The 24,549-nt window shown below is 35.2% G+C and overlaps 1 protein-coding gene across 4 annotated transcripts in view; it reads right to left on the bottom strand.

The window, feature by feature from the left end:
• CNOT2 (CCR4-NOT transcription complex subunit 2) overlaps nt 1-24,549 on the bottom strand; it is an 82,637-nt gene that overhangs the window by 1,829 nt on the left and 56,259 nt on the right. For all 4 annotated transcript variants that reach the window (XM_085044868.1, XM_085044864.1, XM_085044852.1 and 1 more), the window contains exons 3-14: nt 22,332-22,398; nt 18,860-19,007; nt 18,073-18,255; nt 15,576-15,655; nt 14,309-14,434; nt 11,655-11,779; nt 10,033-10,153; nt 9,765-9,921; nt 7,913-7,974; nt 7,767-7,816; nt 6,875-6,975; nt 6,160-6,304 (exon numbers count right to left, since the gene is read on the bottom strand). In XM_085044868.1, the coding sequence (XP_084900994.1) occupies nt 6,160-6,304; nt 6,875-6,975; nt 7,767-7,816; nt 7,913-7,974; nt 9,765-9,921; nt 10,033-10,153; nt 11,655-11,779; nt 14,309-14,434; nt 15,576-15,655; nt 18,073-18,255; nt 18,860-19,007; nt 22,332-22,398 (1,365 nt within the window). The remainder of the gene's footprint in view (nt 1-6,159; nt 6,305-6,874; nt 6,976-7,766; nt 7,817-7,912; nt 7,975-9,764; nt 9,922-10,032; nt 10,154-11,654; nt 11,780-14,308; nt 14,435-15,575; nt 15,656-18,072; nt 18,256-18,859; nt 19,008-22,331; nt 22,399-24,549) is intronic.

Raw genomic sequence — 24,549 nt, 5'->3', positions numbered from 1 at the left:
TCACCATTTTTCATACTCACATTTAAGCCCCAGACCCACCAGATCTGAAAGCTTGTATTTTCCAGACCCTTTCAGCAGTTTAACTGTGTCTCATCCCTATTTTATCTTCATTCAAAAAACAGAGTAAGCAGAAGTTTCAGAACTGTTCTTTAAGGGTACTTCTTGGTAATTCAACAACTACCTTGGACATGCACAGTTAATTTATTTTTCCTGACTCGGTGGAGAACCTCAGCAGAACATCATCTGTATCTGCAAAGCAAACTTGGCTCACTGTTTTCACATAGAGATGGAAAACACAGAGTAATGAACAGATTATTTCAGAACACTCTCTCAAGTAATTAAATAGTATAATATTTCAGTACACCTAAATCTGTACTAAATTAAATACTACATCAAGTGCAAGAACAGAAATAAAATCTAGGAAATCCAACTCTCAGATCTCTCATCTTTCAAGGAAAAACAAGGCCCATTTGGCATAAGATCAAGTAAGCACGGTAAGAAAACGAAGTAGTAGAAAATGTGAAGCATTCTCTATTCCCTTGAGAATACTATCCCTAAATCTGGAAAACCCTAGCAAAAACTATGTGAGGTTACAGCCATCTGCACTGAAATATTGCACATCTGCTTCATTTCTAGTTCCCTGCTCTCTACTCCAAGCAAAGATTTTTTTAAGGTATTTTTTGTTTGGTTGGGTTTTGGGGGTTGTTTATTTATTTAGGTGATGTGTTTGTTTGTTTGAGCTTTTTTAGGTCATACATACACAAGTGAATTGCTTTTGGCATTCCTAATAAAAACTGCCTGCCAGTATGTTCTCTTTTTGTGCAGATACATACACATGCTGAGACTGAAGACATGTTGCTCTCTCTTTGGGAAAGAAGCAAGATCAAGGGGTGCCAAGTCCATGCACATACTTTGGTGTCAAAAGCTGGATTAGGTTGGGTGGGTCTTAGGGGGCCTATAGGAAGGGTGGAGAGGGACTTTTTGCAAGGGCATGTAGTAATAGGACAAGGGGGAGTGGCTTTAAGTTGAAGAAGGACAGGATTTAGATTGGATTTTAGAAATAAATTCTTTACTATGAGGGTGGTGAGGCACTGCAACAGGCTACCCAGAGAAGCTGCGGCTGCCTCATCCCTGGAAGTGTTTAAGACCAGGTTGAATGGGGCTCTGAGCAACCTGGTCTAGTGGAAGGTATTCTTGCCCATGGCAGGAGGTTTGAACTAGATGATCTTTAAGGTCTCTTCTAACCCAAACCATTCTATCCATGATATCCAGCAATTTTGCAGTCATTTTATAATAGAAATGATACTACTCAAGCTTTCTCTGCCTTTCATGGCTGTCTAAGTTTCTATCTTGCACATTATCATGGAAGGGCCTGCAGATTACTATCAATCTATGGTTAGCTTCAATCAGTTAACTTCCACAAGCTCTGAAATGCCTTAAAAATTAGCCATTGAAAATTGCTAATTAAACTGGTAAGACAAAGTAAGTATCAGAAACCAGAAAGTATCAGTATCCTAAAAAAGGGGTTTCCAAACTTAAGGTTGTTGCGAGCCTCTATTGACAGTGGTAGCTGCAAACAAGGAGTCTGGAATAAATGGTAAATGCTTAGAAGGTTGAGCAATTGTTTCCATCCTACAAATTAGAAGTCTCTCCTTCAGAAGGAGTATGTTTTCCTATCAAATATTCTCTAGAAGTATGTGAGTTCATACTTCAAACTGTTATTGACTGCTAAAATCAACAGGCTTAAAACAGCCTTCTCGATTTGCATTCCAGTGTAAGCAAACCTCAAATTCAAAATTCAGTAGTGTATAAGAACACCTAAAGTTTTATCTGACAATACCCAAAAAAGAATTCATTGACCAAGTACTTCTGGAAGCTAAAACACAAATATTTATTACATACGGGAAAATACTTACATTACAGGTACACTTAATGTTTTTGCTTTTGCCACTGTGGTTTAGGATGTCAACAGTAGCAGTGGTATTATTTAATATCGACAGATATAAATAAAGTGTAAAAAATTTCCATTTATCCATTGATGAATGTGTTAAATTGCCTTCTTTTCCACATGGAGGTAATTATTAAAACTTAATTACCTTTTATCAAAGAGGAATTATGAATACGGAATGTGTGTGCAAACTTACAAGCATGTTTGACACTAAACAAATTGTTCTATGCAAAGAAAATAATCACTTCTCATATCATCCTGAAAACTTGCTTTGATAGTAAAGTTACATCAGTCTGGACATGTACAAACAGTAAGAGGCAAGGATACTTAAGGTAGAAGAGGATTGCTTAGGATGACCGATAGCATTTGTAGAGCAAAACTAATCAAAAAAGTTAGAATTAGAGTATCCTGACGACAAAATATTCTGGCTTGTGTTAAGTCCATCAGAGCAGTGGGTACAAATCCCAAGGCTAGCTTAAATATTCCAAATGGAACTTAAAAGCAGCACTTATACTGACTTAAAGATGGATGCAAAGACAACTTTAAATTAGGGGCTGAGCTGAAACACTGTGGCCCATCTCTATTAGGCTAATGAATTTAACTTTCTCTCCCATGAAAAATTTCCATGTTTTATAATTATGACATCAATGTAAAAAGGTTTTATAATCTTGTACTTAAATGAATTAATTTTCCTTACTGAAAAGTAAAAAGGAGAAATTCTAGACAGCTTAATTCATACAACTCAAATCAGGATTTCAGTAAATGTGCAATTGTAGAAAGCACTCTGGGTGTCAGATCTACTTCCCTATCTCTCTCATGTCTCCTCAACAGCAGCAAACTATAGCCAAAACCACAGTGAAAAAAAATCGAAGTGTCTTTAACCTCAGCATACTTTCCACACCCCTAGGATGAAAAACCACATAACAAACATGTCTGTAATCAGAATTTTTCTGCATTTTAGTTTGTGTTTAAGGTGAATTTGAAGTTTGTCATTCATATTTTTTTGCAATTTACTACCATGTGTCAAAACAGAATCAACTTGGTTTTATTTCTTAACAGTTTAGGAAGTCTCATTACTCAGCTACTTTGCTGCACTTCCTTCTTCAGTCTACTATCTTTTAGAAATATAAAAATAGAGCCTACAGTTTAATAAAAAAGATAAATTTATTATTTTTCTTGAAAGAAGTTATTCAGCCTTTTCACTTTTATTAAAACTGATCTAGAACACTAAACCTACTAAATCACAACTGGTTTATGTTTTTTACAGATGTAAGACTTAAGATTTAGTTGTGTTATCTAGAGTAAACTGCTGTATTTCACTGCAGCAGTATATCATACTGCAGTGTAATTTAAAATAGGGACAATAAATATGTAAGCTCCTAATGCAAGATACCTGATGTCTGCAAAGAACAACACATTAGAGTATCTGTTGCCCTGTATTTGAGCATCTACACTAGAACAAGAACCAAATTTATACAGCACCCTGAAAACAACTGAATATGCACATATAAGAGACAGTAATTTACGAGCAAGTATTCCTGACTGCTTCAAAAACGGACCAGTGAAACTCTTAAGCAGCAATTATTATTGTGGCCTTCTAAGGAACTGATATTCCCAGCATTGACTAATAATGTAGGAGTTTTAATAAGAGACTGCAATTTATCAGAATTCTCTTTTTTTTTCCCAGATCCTTATAGGTCTAATTTCCGGAAATATTTATTAATTACTTCTGCGTGTGTTAGAAAAAAAATTACTTGGCCATACTTTTCTTTGCATTCAAAGCAACACAGAGTTCATAAATATTGCTGTTCTTGTTAGAGTGAGTTAATATTAGTCTTCCTCAAAGGAAATGGCAACTCCAGAAATTAATACCAGAGGAAACAACATTACCATGGAATGCTAAGATCACACATGACATACATCAAAATTTTTATTTATTTATCAAAGGTGGAAATGTCACAGAATTACTTCTCATATGCAATTCCTTTTCCATGCAACAAAAATCTCAATTTTCCCCAAAATCATTCTCTAGCTTTCTGTGATCAATGCTCAATTTGCCTGCATGAAGTTAAGTAAAAATTTCAAAATAATATTCCAGTTCAATTTTTTGCACTAAGAAATATGCAAGCCTAGAATAAAAGACATTACTGCTTCTTATGGACATTGGTGGGAAAAAAAAAAATAATCACATTCCTTGTTAAAATACTACTGCAATTGCAAAACTTGAGAAAATACTATCCCTTGACTTACTAGCTATCTATTGCTTCTTAATGTTGGGGTAATTATTTTCAGCATGCAAATAAAAAGAAGAGAATCTATGTAAATCATGGGGAAAAACATTCAGAGAACAGTCATGATTCCTATCTCTCCAGTATCTCAGAAATGCTTAACAGAAGGATGTAGTGTGCATCACTCAAGCACTGGATGCTGAGTTTCAAAACAGCACTCAGGATTCCAAATAGAGACTATTGTCTTAAAAAGTAATTCTAAAGCATCAAATAGCAGCTGCATACATTTACCACAGGTAGAAAAAGGAGATACTGAAGAGGTTACTATCCTTATACAGTGGGCACCACTTCCTCCTAGTAAAAGGAAATGTTGTGTGTCCACACAAGCTAAAACCACAATTCCATTGACATATGAAGCCACACTACATGTGGCTCTTATTGCTCATAAATAAATGGAACACGTTCAGTTGACTCCAGAAAAGAAATCTATCCTTTCAAAATGTTATTACATCCCCTCTGATAATCTTAGGCAACAATAAAGGAGCTTTAAATAGCAACCTGGGGAACCTAAAGAAGTATGCTACACAGCAAATGAGCAATTCAAGTAGAAATAAAAACTTTCCCTTTGTTTGGCTTTTCTGTTAGAGGAGTGGTGCTTTTGCTTAGGAGTTTTGGAATTACCTTGCACTTATGAAAAGCAATACAAGTAAGGCTCTCCATTATAACTGTCAGTTACAGATTCTTGTGTTTTTCTGCAGCAGCAGAAAGGCAGCAGAGGCAAGGAGTCACACATGCAATTGGACTAAAGAATCTCCCACACCCTTCAGGGCAACTGAAACATTAATTTCTGAGGGAAGCTTGCACAAACTACGCAAAATTACTGGGTGGAGGGAGTGGGGGAGGAAATAAAAATAGCATGTATCTACTGAATGTCTAGATGGCAAACCTCAATATAGACAGAGGACACTGAACTTTATTCTCCTTAGTACGGATGTTTAAAAACACATCAACAGACATGTAACTATTTAATGCAATGTTTCATAATCTCCAAGTGTATAGATGCAATTCGCCCACAGAAATGAAATGCCTTTTCAACAAATAATTCTTAAGTTTCAGCTGCAACTGAAAAGATTTCTGATTCTATGAAATACCCAGGCATGTGGGATCACAAAATACAGTTCCAACATGCTGGAATCGCATCTCTAGAGTTCAATGCTTAGAGTTCAAGGTTAATCCGGTTTGATCTGTTAAGTGTTTTTTAGAGAAATGCAAGAGTGTGATACTGTATCTACAGAAGATCTGACATAGAACATTATTGACAGTATTAATGGACAGAACGGGACAAACAGATTAGGACAGCAGGGAAGGGAAAAACCTACAGCTTTCTGATTTTTTAATGCCTCTTGGTCTACAATATAGAAAACAAGTGTCATGGAAATATGCCTCCTCCTTAGAAGTTATTTATTTCAAGGAACTCTGGTTTTCAAACAACAGATTATGGAATTCCTAAGTACGGTTAAGGAGAGACTGTACCCAAAAACCAAAAAAGCATGCCCTGCACCCATTCCACATCCATTTTTAATTCCAAAATGAGATGTGGTAGCTTCCTATTTCATTTCCTAAAGTGAAGTTATAAAATGCTTGCAAGTATAACCTCTGAAATGCCAAATAATGCCTTCCATTCTACAACTCTATACTGTGGAAAGAACTTTCAATTTTAACAAAACTCCTAACAGAAGTTTTACATCCTTCTACCTCTCAAAAAAACTGGAAATGAGAGAAACAGCTCCTTATTTTCCACAAGCAAGCTCATGTTCCAAACAACCTTTATTCTCTCAGACATCAGAAATTAAGGTAATGAACCTAAGTAACAGGAGGTCAGAATTTTTGGGATTTTTGTGAAGAAGGTTGTGTTTTACTTTTCTGTTTGTAAAAATACACAGCTGCCAGACATAAAATATGTAGACAAAGGAAAAGAGATACCTTAGCTACTTTCCTCCAGTTAAGACAGTCAAAGAAGTAATATGTTCCCCTCTCGTACGTATTGGTTTTCATTGTTGGCTCCATGCCGGGTGCCCTGGTGATCCATACTCGTTCTTCTTTGTGGTATCTCCAATCCCGGTTAAATCTTTCATTTGTAACAGAGAGGAAAAATAATTCTTAGTGTTAGTTATCTGAAATTGGCTTAATAAATTAATTGTAAAGGTTTCAATCAGAATTGTACAATGCATTCAAATCCAAACCAGAATTTCTACGACATTGTTAAACCTGTAATTTCATACCTCTTCCATACAGTTATTACACCTCAAACTAAAACACATTAAGAAACGTCAAGTCTGGCAGGTTCAAACAGCAATCTCTTTTTATGAGTATTTACTGGTTTTTGTTTTGTTGAAGATAGGTAAGTTACACATTTGATAATAACTGACATCTGCCATTTTTTCACAGTGCTTCATAATGCAAAATACATGAGACAGGCTTTTGATTTTCACTATATGAATGTACAAAAACTCCGTACAAAATGACACCAAGGCTGGAGGAGGTATTTAAAAAAAATATTTACAGTTCAAGAGTGACTAAACTTCTTGCTTTCAATGTCTAACTTGTTGGAGTGTTCTGTTTGTTTTTTTTAACATCTGCTATTTCATTATTGCAATAGATTAACTCATATAAGACTGACAAAACAGTTTGAACGTACAGCTCTACTGCTGCTAATAGCTGTAATACATCTCCTCCATTCATGTAATAGAGATAAAACAGGAGATCTTCTCCATATCGGCCAAGTTTTATTGCAGCCAGCTGCAAAAGATTGAAGAAAAGGAGGATGAAAAATCACAATAGATAAATGTTTTAAAACACACTACCCCACTTAAATAACACAAGGATACATTCAGAACTTCCATTCTTCCATTCTAAATGTGCTGAAAATGATATTCTAATAATTATTAAAACAATCAATTTTTCTTCATTTTAGTTAATCTTTCCAAGTTAAAAGATACAATAGAAAAATACAGATGTAACAAATCAGCAAGACAGAATTTTCTCCCTATATCTATCTGTGTATCCTCATCTACTCATTTTATTTGAAAAAAACCAACAAAATAACTTCTGCATGTATTTGCTCCCTTCACGCCCTATTAAGTAACATCACTAAAACTTCCTACGCTATTTTTCAATGATCCCTACAATAGCTGAAAGAAAATATATCTCAAAAAATCCCTTTTCATGTAGATATGGAATGCAACAGATATGTGAGAACACACTTCCGAGCTTATCTCAAGAAGGAATACCTCCATTTAATTTGGCATTTGAATTATATTATAGAAAACTTCATCTTCACATGAAAGTCAAACTCTTAAAAACATACTGTGCTTTTTAGCTATTCTTTGGCATGCCCATTCTCTTTCCGTAAGATATAATGGGTGCTTGATGTGTCCAATCAGCCTGTTAATACACCACTGTTTCTAGAAAGACTGAGGACATGCACAAAATGCACTGATTTTGAACATTACCTATCTGAAAGAAAATTTAGAAACTTACTGGTAATAAATTAACAAAAAATGCACACACACAAAGACACACGTACTCACCTTATCCCTAATGTGAATGTTAGTTAAGTATTCAGATGGAACATGGAAGTCTAAAAAAGAATCGGAATTGATGCAACTATTAAGACATGTAAATGAATATATTTTGCAAATATTAATATTGAATTTAATAGTAATTTCTCTCTTACCTATGTCTTGAGGTCGACAAGGTGATGATGCCCAGGGGGATGCAAATTTGGGATAAAGATTTCTGAAGAAAAAATAAAGCACAAATTTATAAAAATTAATCCCCAAACCAACCAACCAACCAACCAGAAAAAAAACCTCCATCACCAATTTTGAGAACCTAAAAGCTGTATCACATAACCAAATCCCTAGCTGGGGTGAGAAGAAAGAAGGAAACTTTCCTAAAGCAGTTACACTTACTCATTTTCTTTTTTATCCGCAGAGCAAGGCTGCATTTAAACTACCATGGCAAACTACAGGGTCCTTCAACTTAGGTGCCAGAGGTCCCAACCTTTTTCAGCTATCCAATGTTATGCAGGGTTTCAGTTTAACTAGGAACAGTTGTCACTGTTGGGTTCTAATTTATTAGCCTATGATTTAAAAGGGGAGTGAAATTTTATGCTGGCAGGTTGCTTTTTAAAACTAACCAGTAAAGATTTTACTCCTCTTCAAAACAGGAGTTAGAAGGGTTAATTTAAACCACTAGCGATATACACAGAATTCTAAAGTTTTGTTTCTAAAAGACCATTTATTGTGCTAAGTTTTTATGTCAGACAGGTATTTTTACCAACCAAACTACCACTCAGGGCAGAAAAATTTGCCTTTTCATATGTGACACCTTTTTAGTATTTCAAACAATTCACAGAGCAAGCAAAGAACATTTAACATAAGAAAAGATGGCAGGCCAGACACTGAGGACTGCATGGACTGTTTGCAAAGCTTTTTTGCAGCATAAAGTAAAACCAGCTTTTTAATATAGGAACTGTCTGCATTGAATGTTAATCACTCTCCATCTAAGAATCTAAATACACTATACACAGTAATTAAATACTAAAAATACAGTTATTTACAGCACAGCTGTATAAAAAAAGATAGCTGTATAAAAAGCAGGATAGTAAGGAGCCACTTTTCCTATGCTTAATATCCACATTCATCAAGCTTCCCTAATTACATGCTGCTCCATATTATAACTTTACGACAGATAGAAACGGTATGTGTGTATGCTGTCTGGTCTTTGTTTTTTTAATATAGTATGTGCAAACCTTAAAATACATATACTATTCTGTCTATAAGGCCAAACTATATAAACCCGTGCTGAAACAAAAGGTGTGAGATTCTCAGTTGGAAATCAGAGCACCAAAAATTAATTTTTTTCTCACAATTACTGTCACCTAGAAGACACCAGCTTTGTCCCAAATGATCTGAGCTCCTTCTATAACTAGTGGAAAAAGAGAGGCACCCTGGGTTGGTTATTCATCTCAGCTGTCTTAAAGCACTTCTTTTACCATTAGTGCAATCACTAACTACTTTTCTCCCCACTGCCTCTATGGCAAACCTAGATGGCTAAACTAGCTCATTTGGGTGAACTGAGTGTCTGGAAGTCAACTATTAAACTACACTTTCATTTAAACTAATCTTCACTGCAGCATAACAGTGCAGGTGCTCTGATCATCACTACACTGATATAAATCGAATTTATCTCCAGTTTGCTGAGAGTTAAGTATAGGTATCCCCAAGGAATGTTATTATTTGATAACTAATGTATATATTATGTCTATACACAATATACTGTCCATTCCTTGAAGAAAGTCCTAAAGGAGTTAGGAGAATAAGCAAAGCGCTAGGTTTATTGAAAGCTTGCCCTGAAGCACAATTCTCTTCACTATAAAAATTTTACTTTACTGTCATTACATTTTCAAACTATTTGGCAAAATAGCTTGTGGGTCTGACAGACAAGTGAGCTAAGTGAACGTATTATGAATGACAGCATAATAAAACCAAAACTGAAGATAGGATTAAAACCCAGAAACTTACTCAGGAGAGTTGAGATTGAGACCTAGTGTTGTTAAATCATTTCCTAATGCAAGATGTACCATTCCTGGATCTGTCTCTGCTGCCCTGATGAATGTTAACAAGCCAATCATTCCAAACTGGTCCGTCACCATCCCTTGAGGAATGTTGGTAACCCGACCTGGGCAAGAAGAACAAATTAGTTTTCTCCTTTAAAGAAGATGAGGAATCAACAAGGTGATCTAAATGACTATCAGAACTTCTAAAGCAGAAAAAGTGGAATGACACATACCATCAGGTAACACCTGGATCCCTTTTTTCTGCTGGTTGTTGTTTTGCGTAGTTGAACTTTTATCTCCAGGAAACTTGGGCCCATCTGTGCTGGATGATGTTTTGCCTGATGTACTCAAATTCTATTAAAAATAATTTGCAGAGTTGGTATGATGAAAACAAACCAAAATGGAAATACTTATTGACATATCTTTTAGTCAAGCATTCTAAACCAGTATATCAAGTCACTCCCATAAATGGCATCACACGGAAGCTCCCAAATTCTGTTGATAAACCATATGTAGTATTTACCATTTTCCAAAGTATACCAGCCATACAGCAAGTACTGTTAACAGGCTAGAAGTCTGCAATCTAAAAGAATAAATTATTTTACACCCAAACTGCAATACACAGTGGATATCCCAAGTGCCTGTGACTAGAGGTTCTTTTGCACTCACCACATCATGTATTTTCCCCATAGTCTTGCTCCTGCATAACACTCCATGACATAGTAATAGATAACATTCAAACCAATTTCAGGTGCAAGCAACAAACAATTGGCACATTTGCAACTACCAGGAAAGTGATGTAAACACTACCCCTGATATAAACACTACGTCTGACATAAACACTATGTCAGACTATGTCTGGCAAGAAAACAGACTATGCTCCAGGAACCTAATACTGACAAAATGTATTTTCCATATGTATAATTTCTTACTCTCTATCATTTTTTACAACAAGTCTATAGTAATACAATTAATACCATTTACTCTCTCTCTTTACTGTACTCAATACTAACTGTATCAGAACATTTTCCTCATTATAACACTGCCCACAATATTTGGGGCCAGACTTCCTCATGTCCCTTTCTTTGAACAGTTGCATTTTTCAGTTCTTATACAAGCTTGTAGTCATGTCTACTACTTATTCACCAGTATTTATCTCACTGTCACTAACACCTTTTTTGCAGTTAGAAATAATAAAACAAACTAGAAACTGTCCTTTGCCATCCACATTTTATTCACCTTTCATTTGCAATAAAATAGCATTTTTTTATTACAAATCTTTCAGAGGAAATGAAGAAAAGCTCATAATCTTATGATCTAAGCTATACATCTAATGTACAATAATGATACCAACATTTAAGATACAATGTACCTCACCAGTCTGCAATATAGCCATCAATGCTCTCGATTAAAATAGCTTTTTCACTCTGATTCCACATCTCCATTAAGAATTTTTCCTTGAAGTGATATTGTATCACCTAACTTTTAAAGGATTTGACAACTTCGAAGGAAAATGTTATAATGTGTAGATTACTACTACTGATGAGAGGCATCAGTAGCAAAAAATGAGCTGCAATTAATAGAAAAAACCCCAAATTTCAAACTTAAAAAACTATTATCAATTCTCAAAAATAAGTTCTGACATGGTCAAGCAAGGTGACTTTGGACCAAAAAACTTCCTGAGAAATTCCATTTACATAGTTACATTTCAAATGTTGCTTATACAAAACCATTAATTTAGAGGGGCAAATTTGAAAAATCTCTTATTACAGATATACTCACTGATCATTTTAAATTATAATCATCAAAAGAAGTGTGAACAAAGAAAATAAGAAAATATTTAAGGTTTACTTACAGATTTATTGTCATCATTACTTGATGTTGGATCTTTGTAGCTGGAGCCTGGTAATGCTGGAAAATCTTCATTGTGTATTGAAAAGTCCTGGGACTGCTCACTTGCTGGTTTTGTTACCATTCCAACTATCATAAAAATAAAAGCAGGAATAACATTAAATGACTGCTAAGCAAAAGATTTTTCTTATGCTATCTTGCTTACTGCCATTTTCACTATGCACAAGCTGTATAGTGAGGACTTGAACACATAAAGCAAAACACAGCATATTCATTCAAAACATCCACATATATTAGACTAAAGCCTCTTATTTAAGTATGAGCTGAGAAACACTCTGGGTTAAATTCATAGACACATCTAGTGCACCTGTTTTATCCATGTAAATAATCAAGTAATCTTTACAGGCATTATTAAAGCTGTATTTAGGCAAATCCACTGATGAAGGATGTACTGCTTTTAAGAGTATAATACGTTTTTTCTCTGTCCCCTAATTGCATGAAGAATTCTTTTGCATAATCTCTTCAGAAACACGTATTCTCAAAGGACAACCAGCTAACTTGCAGCAGAACACATCAACAATGAAATACTTGCCTGTGACATAAAAATGACTCCTACCTTCAGTATGAAAACTGAAAGCATTTAGCCTGCAACTCTCAGTGCTCTGACCCTAATTTAAAAAAAGGGGGCCAGTCACATTGGAACATGGATTCTGACTACTGAACAGGAGCTTTTTTTTAATGCCAGTTCAAACCAAACCAAACCAAACCAAAAAAGTCACCACACCACACACCCAAGGACAACTAGACTTTGCTGAGACACAGAGAAGTAGTATAGTGATTTGGTTGCAAAGAACACTGCACTAGAGGAACAGAAGACAGAAGGAAGCCTAGGTCCCATTTTTCAAAGATTCTTAGTAGATGGATGGGACTAAAGTGGTTTATTAGATGCCAACATATGACTTTCTTTAGTATTCTGAAATTAGAGATCAAAGTTTCTTTATTAAAGAAAAAAAAATCAACACTGAGTTAATCTTGTTTCTCCTGCTCAGCCTTTTCATCCAGAGTTATTACAATTCCTTCCACAGGATGAATAAAATTGATAATGAATTAACTTTAATGCATATTGTTATTCCACTTAGAAGTTATTTAAGTATAATTTTCCTGAATAACTAAGCATGAGGAAAATAGATCTCTGCTCTGTTTCAGACCTTCTCTTTTTTGTCCACAACCAAAAGTACTCTCCACTTTTTGTGCTGGAAGACAATATCCAGTGTATCTCACATTTTCAGTTTTTGATTGTTTCGACCACCACCCATCTCCTGCATTAAGCAGATGCTCAAGGTAGGTCTTCAGAGAACTTTATTTTGTGGCTCACCATGCAGTCATGCAAACAGATGTGCTAGCACCAAAATGGGGAAATGGTGTAAGCACAAGAGCAATTACAGATTTTTTTTATGTTGCAGTGTCATTTAATAGTGAACTCAAGCTCCATGCTGTAAGTACATCTGTGCAAATCTCCTGCCTATCTTCTATCAATTTTTCACATACTGTCTCCTCTTTCAGAGTTGGAACTAGATGGTCTTTAAAGGTTCCTTCTGACTCAAGCCATTCTATGATGGAAAAAATCTTATGTAAGCCTCTAGCTGCAGTAAGTCTCCACTCACTCTTGGTGTGAGTTTTGAGTGTCTTTATCTGGGGAAGTCCCTTTTTTTCCTGTGTTCAACACTTCACTTTAACTTGTTCAACTCTTTCTCACAGCTGTCTTATGCAGAGGACCCTGGGTATGCCAAATCCATGAGGCTACTTTCTCTTGATAATGTGATATCTATTACGTCCAGTTAAAGTTGGAGCTATCTCTGAAAAACATTAGCCTTTTATAGTTAAAAAACACTAGCTTATTTTTGGTTCAAAATTTGACAAGTGTCACAAAAATAACTTAAGGTTATAAAAGCAATTTTTTACAGTAGCTGATGCAACATGCGGGACAAAATCTACTAAAGCAGTAACAAAAAGAAAGTTTTGTGCCCCACACTAAGCTTACCTCAATTTTTTCAAGACCCAAATAATAAGATTTGTATCCACCTAAAGGCTTTTTGTTTTATTTTTTTTTAACCTGTTCAGCAAGAATTATATGACACATACTTGGAATCTGACTGATAATAATTGATGCTTAAAGGTTATTTTTTGAAATCTGATGTTCATCGTAAGGGTGACAATGAACAGTACAACAGCAAATACCATCAGACAAAACAGCAGAAGTATACAGTATGTTTATAGCTTATGACTTTTTACCCAGTAACACCTCTACTAGTCAAATACTATTCCTGTAACTTGCTACTCAGACATCAACAGCTCTTGTATACATGTAATTTGAATAGATCCTAAGAAATTTCTAGAGTGAGCAGCCTCAGAGCAATCATACCATAACAGACCAAAAACCTCAAAAATCTCTATTAACAGTGAAACAAAAGCAGATGAGTTCTAATACTTATGAAAGGGTCTCCAATCACAGATACTGATAATTCATTTTTAAAAATGAGTCTTAGCAGCTCACATGTCTGGCATTTTTGAAAATACTGTCTGTTGTCCTATGAACAGCAAAAGATTAATCAAGCAAATTTCATTACATTTGAAGAGTTTTCAGAAGTATGGTCTTACCATAGGGTGCCCTTCCAGCTAAAGGGTTTATTAATGGAGTTGGATTGCCACTTCCTTCCCTTCTGTTTCTGTCTGCTAGTGCTGGAAAATCTGAGAGGTCCAGTCCTGTCACATTTTCACTTCCATCTACAATAAAAACAGGTATTTTTAAATCCTTAATATATTGTACTCAAAGACTTCATTATTTGCAAAGTAAATGCTGGTCATATTTTATTTCAAGTTTATCTTTTTTTCTCATTTTATAATTATTACTAATAACTACAACCATTGTGTTACAAGACTAACCTAAAGAATACCAGGATACTTGAAGTTTGCTTTTAAACAATAGCTTGTCAACAGCATTTAGTAAGGTCTTCTCTTGAATTAAAGACTTTACATGTACAATAAAGGCAAACTATCAAAATTACAGTTCTAGAATACATTTTTAAATTTGCTTTAAATCTGTTCTAAATTTGAAGAGCTATCAAGAAGAAATTTGAGAGAATAACCCATATTAGCAGCAGCATCAAAGAGCTCTATTGTCCTTAGACAAGGTAAGATAAAGCTGAAGCAGCTGAAAAGCCAATGCAGTGCAAGTTACATGGGAACACTTTCTGACTTGCAGCAGAAAACGCTACACAGGTGAGGCCAGAGCTGCAGCTCTATAAAAACGTCACAATGCCCAAACCCTTCCACTCTTGTGATGTCACCAGCACCTCAAGTTGTTTCATATATGCATCCGCATACAGAAACATCAGCACACATGAACCTAAATCACTTTATGCGCAAGGATATTTCCCCCTCTCTAGTTCACTAAATCCAGGCCACAAAGTAATTCCCAGAGAAAAATCACAACTTAATCAACTGACTGAAAGGATCACATGATAAACCAGTTGTTCAAAAGTTGTTTGAGTTAAAAAAAAAAAAATGCTTTCCCACTGGTTTCACATATCTACTGTTTTAATGGAAAATGGATAAATCTTTTTTTCTCTGATATGTGATATCCTTTTCATGACCTATTTTGTATTTCTAAGCAACTAGGTATAATCTGTAGCCACGTGATGTACTACAGAACTACCTTCACTTTGTCTTCAAATGCATTAAAAAACACTCCTATAAAATAATACCAGTTTCCTAACACTGCTCTTGGATCAGCGTTTCTATGGAACAACTGAAAATTATTAGAAAGTTGCACTCCAACAGGACAAAGTATTTTTAATTAGACTTAGTAAAAATAAAAAACCTCTCTACTGTCGTTTAACATCAACATTAAACAGAGTAAACTCACCTGTTCCATTAAAAATGTTACTTGATAAGGAGTTATTCATTCCAAATGCCTGATTTCTGTTCATCCCAAATCCAGACATACTGTGAAAAAAATCCAGCAAGTCAGACAAAAGGATACACGTAGTTTGTAATTTCCAGTGGAAAGTATTATGAGAGAAAAAAATTTAAATTATTTCAAGCCTAAGCAACCCATATTAGGCTAAACTCGGTTTTTAATTATTTTCTGAGAACACTGAGCAGATGCAACAGGCACTGCTCAAACAGGTCAACTGGAGTGACTTCAAAATATCTTAGTTTTTTAATAGCCATTGTGTCTTAAGACATCTGTCAACAAACAAGTTATGACAAACATGATCGTTACTCAATAATTTCATATACAAAAATGAAACAGCAGTAAATGCAGTAGTTGAAAGTCGGACTGTAATCCATTCATTGGCAGGTGGGAAGCTGGATCATGAAAACAACCAAGTTTGTCATGACTCATTTATAACCTGAACAGTTACGGTGTGCAATCACCACCAGATACACATGGCATTACTGTGAGCAGAGCAATGATTTCTGTCATACAAAGACATGAGCTGAAGTTTCACACAGTCAGACAAAAATGTTTGAAAAAATCTAAATATCACATAGGACTACTGTGGTTGCACAGACACCTTCAAAAATAATCTGCTTCATCCCATGAGAGCCAGAGATGTTGAGAAGCCCAAAGGCAGGCCCCCAGCTGAGTGAAATTCTGAATGTTTACCCTGTGGGAAATCACAACATCCACTTTTCCCCTGTAACAGGATGGAAGCTGGTATTTTGGAAGCTTCCATAAACAATGTATTAAATGCTTCCCTAGCAGAAATTTTACCTATGCAAACTTTTTACAGTTACAAGTCTCAAGCACTTAACTCTAATTTGAAATACCTGCAAATGCTTCATGTTCAAAAACCTAACCTAAAAACTTACACTGTTCCAACTAAGCAACTACTCAGAAAACGCTTCTTGAAAGTCACATAATTCATGCACCTGACAAACAAATGCCATAAATCCTTTTCCCCAAGAATAATTTGAAAATTTTGTTACACATATCAATTAGCCATTGGATATGTACTACTAATATACTTCCATAGGCTAATAAACCGTGAAATAAGAGCTTGTCATTTTTTCAGAGATATTTCCTTCCCAATTTGTAAAACTTGTAGATTCTTGAAAGAGAGGGATGCAAACAGTAAAAGATGAGCATTTTAATTCAAATGCTCCACACACAGGTACTTCATTATCTACCCTACTGGTGAATGATATTTAAGGAAATACTTTGTATGTACGTATCAATGTCCAATATCCTCGTCCTCTACACACAGAGTTTTTAAGTATATTACTATTTAAATCTTTTGTGAATTGAGATTTGTGAAAATTTAAAATTTGTGACCTCAGATTTCAAAAATACTTTAGAATATGATATTATAATTTAAAATTATCATCTCTACTTGCTACTATAAGAGATAGAAAAGGCAAATTCTGCATAATCAGAGGCAAGATACAAACTCTTTTCACACTCCAAGACCACGAACTGCTATTACCAGATCACTGTTTGCTGTGATTCAGAAAAGCATCTGTATGCCTACATCAGTGTGAAACTACAAAACAACCTGATTAAGATTCAGGTAACTGTGACATTAGTTTTCACCTTCCTTTACCTATTTTATAAAATACTAGATTGGGTTAGAGGTGGCATCTGACCACCATGAGCTTTTTTGTGCTCAGTCTAAGAGTCACTCCTCTAAGGAAGGGCCTGAAGGGAGAAAAAGGACTAAACTGGGAGCACGGAGATCATGAGGTCATGGAACCAAGCCTCAAAAGCAGTCAGCCATGCTAAGCTGTGACTACACACATTAAGTAATTAGAACTAAGACAGTACTTACTACAAGTTTACCAATATGAATGAAGCATAAACACAGCACTGTAACACAGTTAAAGCCTAATGATTTATGTTGTTAGTATCCTGCCCAGAGTTAGGAAAAGAGAAGAAGCAATTGAGAAACTTTTGGCATCCAAATGAGCATTAAATCCTTAAATGAATGGCAAACCACTGCTCTCTGTGTCATTTCAGAATTTAAAGAAGTAAAACACTAGGTCCTTAGTGTATCTGACTCAGTTTACTATTCTTTCAGAATAATTATTGTGGTTTTAAATTTTGCCTTACTTCTTCCCAAAGTCATAGATGAACGGTTTTAAAACAGATGCATATGCTGAAAAGTCAAGATATATATCAAAAATAAACCTGGGAACACATACTTTAAAGCAGATGCAGTAGAAATTCAATCGTCAGAAACGGAACTTAGCTTAAAGGCCTCAAGAGCTTGTGAGAATATTACAATGAGCTTCAAGGTTTATTGCCCAGACAAGAGTACATAAAGCAGCTTTCAAGATTTATTCTGATGGATAAAAGTTACATTTCCAGAGCAGCATGTCTATGGCTGTACAGGGATGGTCCAATTAGACAGCCTTACCTGTTCACAGTAAAAGGTTGTCGAGAGGGTTGCTGCTTTGGCATACATATTATGCTTGGAGAGCTTCTGTTGGGGCTGCCTAACCCTGAACTGCTCATGCTGTTTGTCCTGCTGGGAATTCCAATGCCCTGACCAACCTGGGAGTGGTTCATCATATTCCTAGGATTCATAGGCAATATCCCCCTGGAAGAGAAAAATCATCCACAGAGATGAATCTGTACAAAAGCATTTGGCTATTCATTTAGATTATTAATGCAGGATGGACTCAGAGTTGTTGCAACTTAATTTGTGCTTAGTGACCAAACAGCATGTTTGGATTACTCTCTATAATTAATGCAATTCTGGATTTCTTCAGAAATACCAGATGACCCATTACATACTAATAAACTCCTTTGTCAGGTTTAGATAAATACTTAAGTATTATACATATGAAAAGCTGTTACAGCTCTTTTCTAATGAGCATTTCAGACCTACTACCTTTATATTCTTATACTGTGCATGACATCATACCAAAATTTTAACCATACAATCAAATAACAACCTCTCACATTCTGAAGCAGAATTTGCTGGCAATTTGTCCTTCACATACGAAAATAAGATACTGTCTTACAGTAAATCCTTACTTTTTTATGGTATTATTTCCCTAACACAGGCAGTGGTCCATAGACATGACTTTTCTTCTTTTTTTATTAATCAGACTGTAAAGTATGAGGCAAAATATGCAGAACACTTAATGAGAGCTCTGCAGAAAGACACAACCGCAGAAATATCGGCTATCGATAAATACCTGCTCGGAGATGGAGGCGTGTGAAGTGACATTGTTGGTACCCCTGTTGTTGGCGTTACGTGGCTCGGTAACTGAGTGCCTTGTGATAAGCTGCGATTTAACTGAGGGGTATTGTTGCTCATTCCCCTCATTGGAAGGCCTAGTGCACCTATTGAAAAAAAATTCAGAGGGGTGGAGATACAGAGCAATCAGGAACAAGGTCTTCTCCATCAAGTGTAGATGGAAACAATTTATGTTGACAACGTACAAAAAAAGTGTAAAGATTGAAGGAAAGTGCACTGTAAAAACTAAGTCGCTGTTTGGACAGTAGAAATTCAATTATCAAATTTAGCCCATTTCTGTTTAACTTTGGAAAGGCTCTTTAAGGAATTTCTGTATTTGAAGTCACTAACAAAATTTTGTTTCCTTTAAGATGTATACTGTAGATAAAGGGTTGAATTTTGAGCTTTTTGATCAGGACATGAAAACCTACAAATCACCTCAAAAGAAGGCAGCATTTTGGGAAAATCAGTAACTGCACTCAAGAAATATGCTAATTACTTTTGAATAAATAAGTATATATTTGGCCAGTATTTAGAACACTGATTTGTCTTGCTAAAAGTTAAGCACATCTTTGGCAAAAAAGGAAGTGATAGATACCTAATTAACATTAACATTGTTTTTAGGACAACAAAAGTAAAATTTGAGGCCAATTTTCACTTTACAGTTTAAGTTGCTTCTTTATGGCAACAGTACTTCAGTGTCTGTGATTAAGTTTGACCTTATGAGTAAAGAAAGCAAGTAGAATTTTAACTGCCCTCTAGTAGCATTAAATTAGCATTTAAAAACATACAGAAGAGTTTTAACTATGTGATCAAAAGTATTTAATACACAAACAATTGTGTGTGACAGACTAAAGCAAACACTTCAGTGAGGTAACAAATTACTTCAATTGAGAACAGCACAAAATAACCAGTTACTGCCTTGTTTCAAAATGTCCATAAACTTTATGAAGTTTCATCCTTCTCCCTTCACTTTTCTATGTTTATGAAGCTTCAGAATTATGTTCAAAGATAAGAAAAGGTAATTTAGTGCAACATGGCAGTAATAACAAACTTAGCATATAAAACATGATAGCTGTGGCAGTTCCTACTGCTTTGGCATAAGGCTGCTGAGGTAGACTGACAGAACTCAAAACCTTATCTTGCAGACCAAACAAAAGAAAATTATGATGGATCAGCACTCTCCCATGGTAGAATGCCCCTGCAGAAGAGCTGAGTATGTCAGTGTATAACGTGGTTAAATACTCAGAACACAGAGAACAGACATAGCATATGTTCAAATTATTATCATGGACAAGGTCTGCAGAAATCTCCCAGTCATTCAGCTTTCACACTTGAAGAACTGAGGTCTGTGTCCTACCCTACAATTTGCAATAAAACTCAGTGTTTAAAACACTCAGAGTTATCTCTGTATGTTCAGATTAAGAGGTAGTGTGACTTGCTATAACAAGCATCCTCCATTAAAGTTAATTATATCAAAGTGTTCACTGTAAATATTTTGGCAGTTTGCTGAGTCACAATAATTTCAGTAAGCATAAATATATATTATAAATAGTATTTCATGTTGATTAACAATTATATGGGATTTTAAAAATAAAATGGTACAGAAAAAATACATACACTTCCAAACTAGACACAGCACACCAAAAAACACAATTAGGATATTCAAGTTAATTTTGTCCAAACATTTGTTTTAGCAAAACCGGTTTTACACTGATGGTTATTTCTTCTTGATGGCTTTCTTTAAACTAGAATTTTTAATTATTAGGGTTGCTACAGTGAAATAGAACCATATTCCTGGCAAGGAGAGGCAGTTGAAATATTTATTCCAAGAAGAAAAAAAACCAAAAACCCAAACCCTTTTCTCTTACACATTATTTTTCCACTTTTCTAATTGAGACAAGAGATCTACATGGGCTATGTTGGAGGCTGACCAATGAAACGGCCAATTTCCTTCCTAGTGGTCAAGTTTACATTAATGGTGTAACATGACATCTTGCTTAATAACAGACAGCTACGAATCATTAAAAGTGCATAGGTATTATCAGCTTTGGTTTTCCTAAAGAGTATTTTAATTATAACCATGACTTCAACACAAAAGTTTCTTGCTCCTTTTCCTCAAGATCTGGTAGAAACTGCCACCTGATAATATTTACTTTCAAGGTTTTAGGCATGTATGTCTCCATGTTAGAGAGATTAAATCCTAGGCACAACAATCAACTGAAAGAATAACCAAGTTGATGAAAAAAGTTGACCTTAAAAAAACCCAACAAATAATGGTGATAAACAGAATTAATAAACTATTTTGGTATCTGTATAGAGTTACGTCTGAAAGGTTCAAGAGTGCCAGAATCAGCACCTAAAAGACAAGAGCCAAACATGACTCTCAGCCTGGCTAGAAGCTACTCATATAAACTGCCTTTGATTATGCTACATAGATTTATATTACAGGGTCACTCATCAACAGCCACTGAGATAGGAAAAAAAAAACCTTAACAAAAAATGAACAAACAAAAAAAAACCAAAAACCCCACTGGATTTTTTAAACTATTTGAAGAAGGCTGAAAGAAATTGGGAAGGCCATGCATCTAGCAAACAAAGCTTTTAGTTTGTCCAGATTAAAAAGTCCAGACTCTCTAAAGTACTCTGAAGACACTTCACTTTTTTTTGGAATCTGAGTCAGATGCACTTAACAAGACAGCTGAAAACATTCAAAACTGCGGAACAACAAAGGAGAGGTGATGTTCACAACCAGTTTTACTTGTGGAACTGTATCTAACTCAGACATTCTGAGTTACTGAATGCACCTCTCAGTTACAAGGATGTTTAGTTCTCAATGCTGGCCCTAAATCAGGTGGTCCTTAAGTTGGCATTACACTGTGACTGTTGCTCTATAGCTCTTCTATCGCAACAATGTCCATGTGACTGGCAGATATATGAAATCTTCAAGGTACCAGAAAGAAAAAAACAGTGATGCAGAGAGCAATAATCTTAATGGCATAGCTCTTTGCCAAATGCAAGCTGCCAATCATGTACAAGATTTAAAGTGGTCCTGTAGAGCATGAAATACCAGTTAAGGTAAAATTTCCTTCTATTCATTATATATTTTTCTGAATTAGGCTCATTTTGGCCCAGCTTTCTTTCATTATATTTTCCTTCAGAGAGTCTGTTACATCACAGACATTTTTTATAGCATGGTTATATTTCGATATTTAGTAGTTATAGTGTCAATATATGACATTTTGCACACTAAACACTGCAAAAAAGCATACTAAGTGAAGCAAAAATATATCTTAAAATAATTGCCCATAAGGAGATGTACTGTCCTTTCTACAATCACCAGAAAACAAAGCAACCTGCATGTTCCAGAGTGTCAAACTGTAAAATATTTAGCATAAAATAAAAATATAATTAATAAAAAGAATTCTTACTTTGTTGCCCGTATAAACTTGCCCCAAACTGAGACAGCTGACCTGATGTTGATGGTGATGCCAGCATCTAAAATGTAAGAAGAATAAATATTATTAAAAACACAAAGATACTGTGCTATCTTGCTCTGAAAGTTTACAACACTGTTATGCCACGAAAACCAAAACAATTGAAAACTTGTTCAAAGTCATGAGAAATATTAGAAACTCCCCAAAATATCTGCACCGTAATACCCGTAGCAGTGTATTACACATCAATAAGAATTTATTACTTTACTTCTATAAACACAGACTTTACTTGCAACAAAGAGCACAAAAGATCTAAAAGCTTTCAGGTTTTCTACCCTTGCAGCTAGAAGACCCATCATTACACAAGAAGAAATACTCCGTTACTTAAATCAGAGGTCTTTTTCCTCTGCAAAACATGCCTCATACAACCAGATCAATTCCTGCTTAACAAGCCAAAGTTTTGTATTAGCATTTACTATATGAGTGGATAGGTAGCAGCAGGTATATACAAACAGATATGCGTTTCAGGAAAGAGTCCAATATTAAAATGGTAATATACTGCCCTAAGAGCCAGCTTCATGCTTATACACAGATATGAACTGGACCTACAAATGTCAGAAGCAATATTTCCTGCTCTATCTTGCCCACTTGAAGAGAAATCACGCATTACCAAATATTTCCATTAAACCTTTCTTTATCAGCGTTCAGACACCACATCAGAAATGTGACAAACTACAGAAACTCTTGGGAAGAGTAGGATCTAACTAAAAAAATCAATCACCCTATATGAAGAAAGATGGAGACTTGGGTTTGCACATCCTAGAAAGAAGGCAAGCAATGTAAGCACATGACACCAGATTTTCAGTCATTGTTCTAAGAGGAAAAGAATAAATTGTTCTCCATACCTCTGAAGACATGTAAAGTATTAATAAATTTGAGAAACAGAACACAGTCTAACACTTGGGAAAAAAACCCTCTACAACCTTAAAGAAAGTTAAAAACTGGAACATCCATCCTGGACACTTTCTATTGATTAGCTGCTCACCAACATTAGGGTAGAGCTAATTGTACCCTTGGGGGAAGAAGAGTTAACAGTTGATCTAATCCATCCATCCACCGACAAGAGAACCTGTTACTTGTACTTAGTAACACATGGGCAAATAGCTGCTTGTTTAGTGAATTCGTCTGAACTTGGACTGAAGTTTAGGATGGTTTTAAGAAAAGGAATGTCTCAATTCTTAAACATAAGGTAATTTCAAGCTTTTTCAACTTGAGAGTGAAGAATTCAAATAAAAATAACTTTTACTGTGATAAACTGCAAATTGCTTTGTTGATATCATTTAGACAGACGTAAAATTCAAACAAACCTTATAAACTGAATTTGCTAGTTGTCTATACTGGGGCCAAATCCAGATGGTAGAAATGTGAAACAAGACAGGCATGGTAAGTCACTAAGTATCAAAAGCAGCATTCATATCTGTAAGTCACGAAGTATTTATGATTTTTTGAATATATACAGAAGGCACGAGGAAAGAAATTAGAGCAGGCAATTACTGTAGACCATAAAAAAATACATCAGAAATATTACCTCAACACACACTAAATGCACTCATATTAAGAACACTGTGCACATATTTGATAGTAAGCAACTACAGGAACAAACATCCACATTAGCATACACAAGTAATTTGAAATAACAAGACAAGATCTTTCTGAGTAAAGAACTCACTGTGAACAAAAATCCACTTTAGATAATGACAGTGGCTTCAGCTCAGCATTCATATAACCAGGTTCACATGCTATATCTGCATCAGCAAGTGATACAGCCAGAGGGAAGTACATTTGTAAAAAAAAATTTGTTCTGGGGACCTAAAAGCTACTGTATGCATTCCTAACTAAAACTCTTGATGCCATGGACTAGATACCCTTTAGTAAGTGGCATATGTCTGGTGCACTGCTGAAGCATCTCTTCCAACCTGTTTTCATTCAGAAGGTATAAAATTCACTCACCCTAATATAACTCTGCAGCATGAACCAAAGCATGCTGAACTGGGGATGCTTGGGAGACAAGATTTCAAAAGCAAACTTCCTCCCCCAAACTAACACACTATTGTTCATTAAACACAGATAAAACAAGCTGACACAGTAGTTTTTAAGAAAGGAAAGACAAAGTAAAATGGTGAGGTTACAAAAAACAACATTTGTAAGTTTG

This window comes from Lichenostomus cassidix, chromosome 1Aa (assembly GCF_008360975.1).
Source record: "Lichenostomus cassidix isolate B80296 chromosome 1Aa, HeHo_3.0, whole genome shotgun sequence".
Lineage (NCBI taxonomy): Eukaryota > Metazoa > Chordata > Aves > Passeriformes > Meliphagidae > Lichenostomus > Lichenostomus cassidix.
This window is presented reverse-complemented; position numbering and strand designations above follow the sequence as displayed.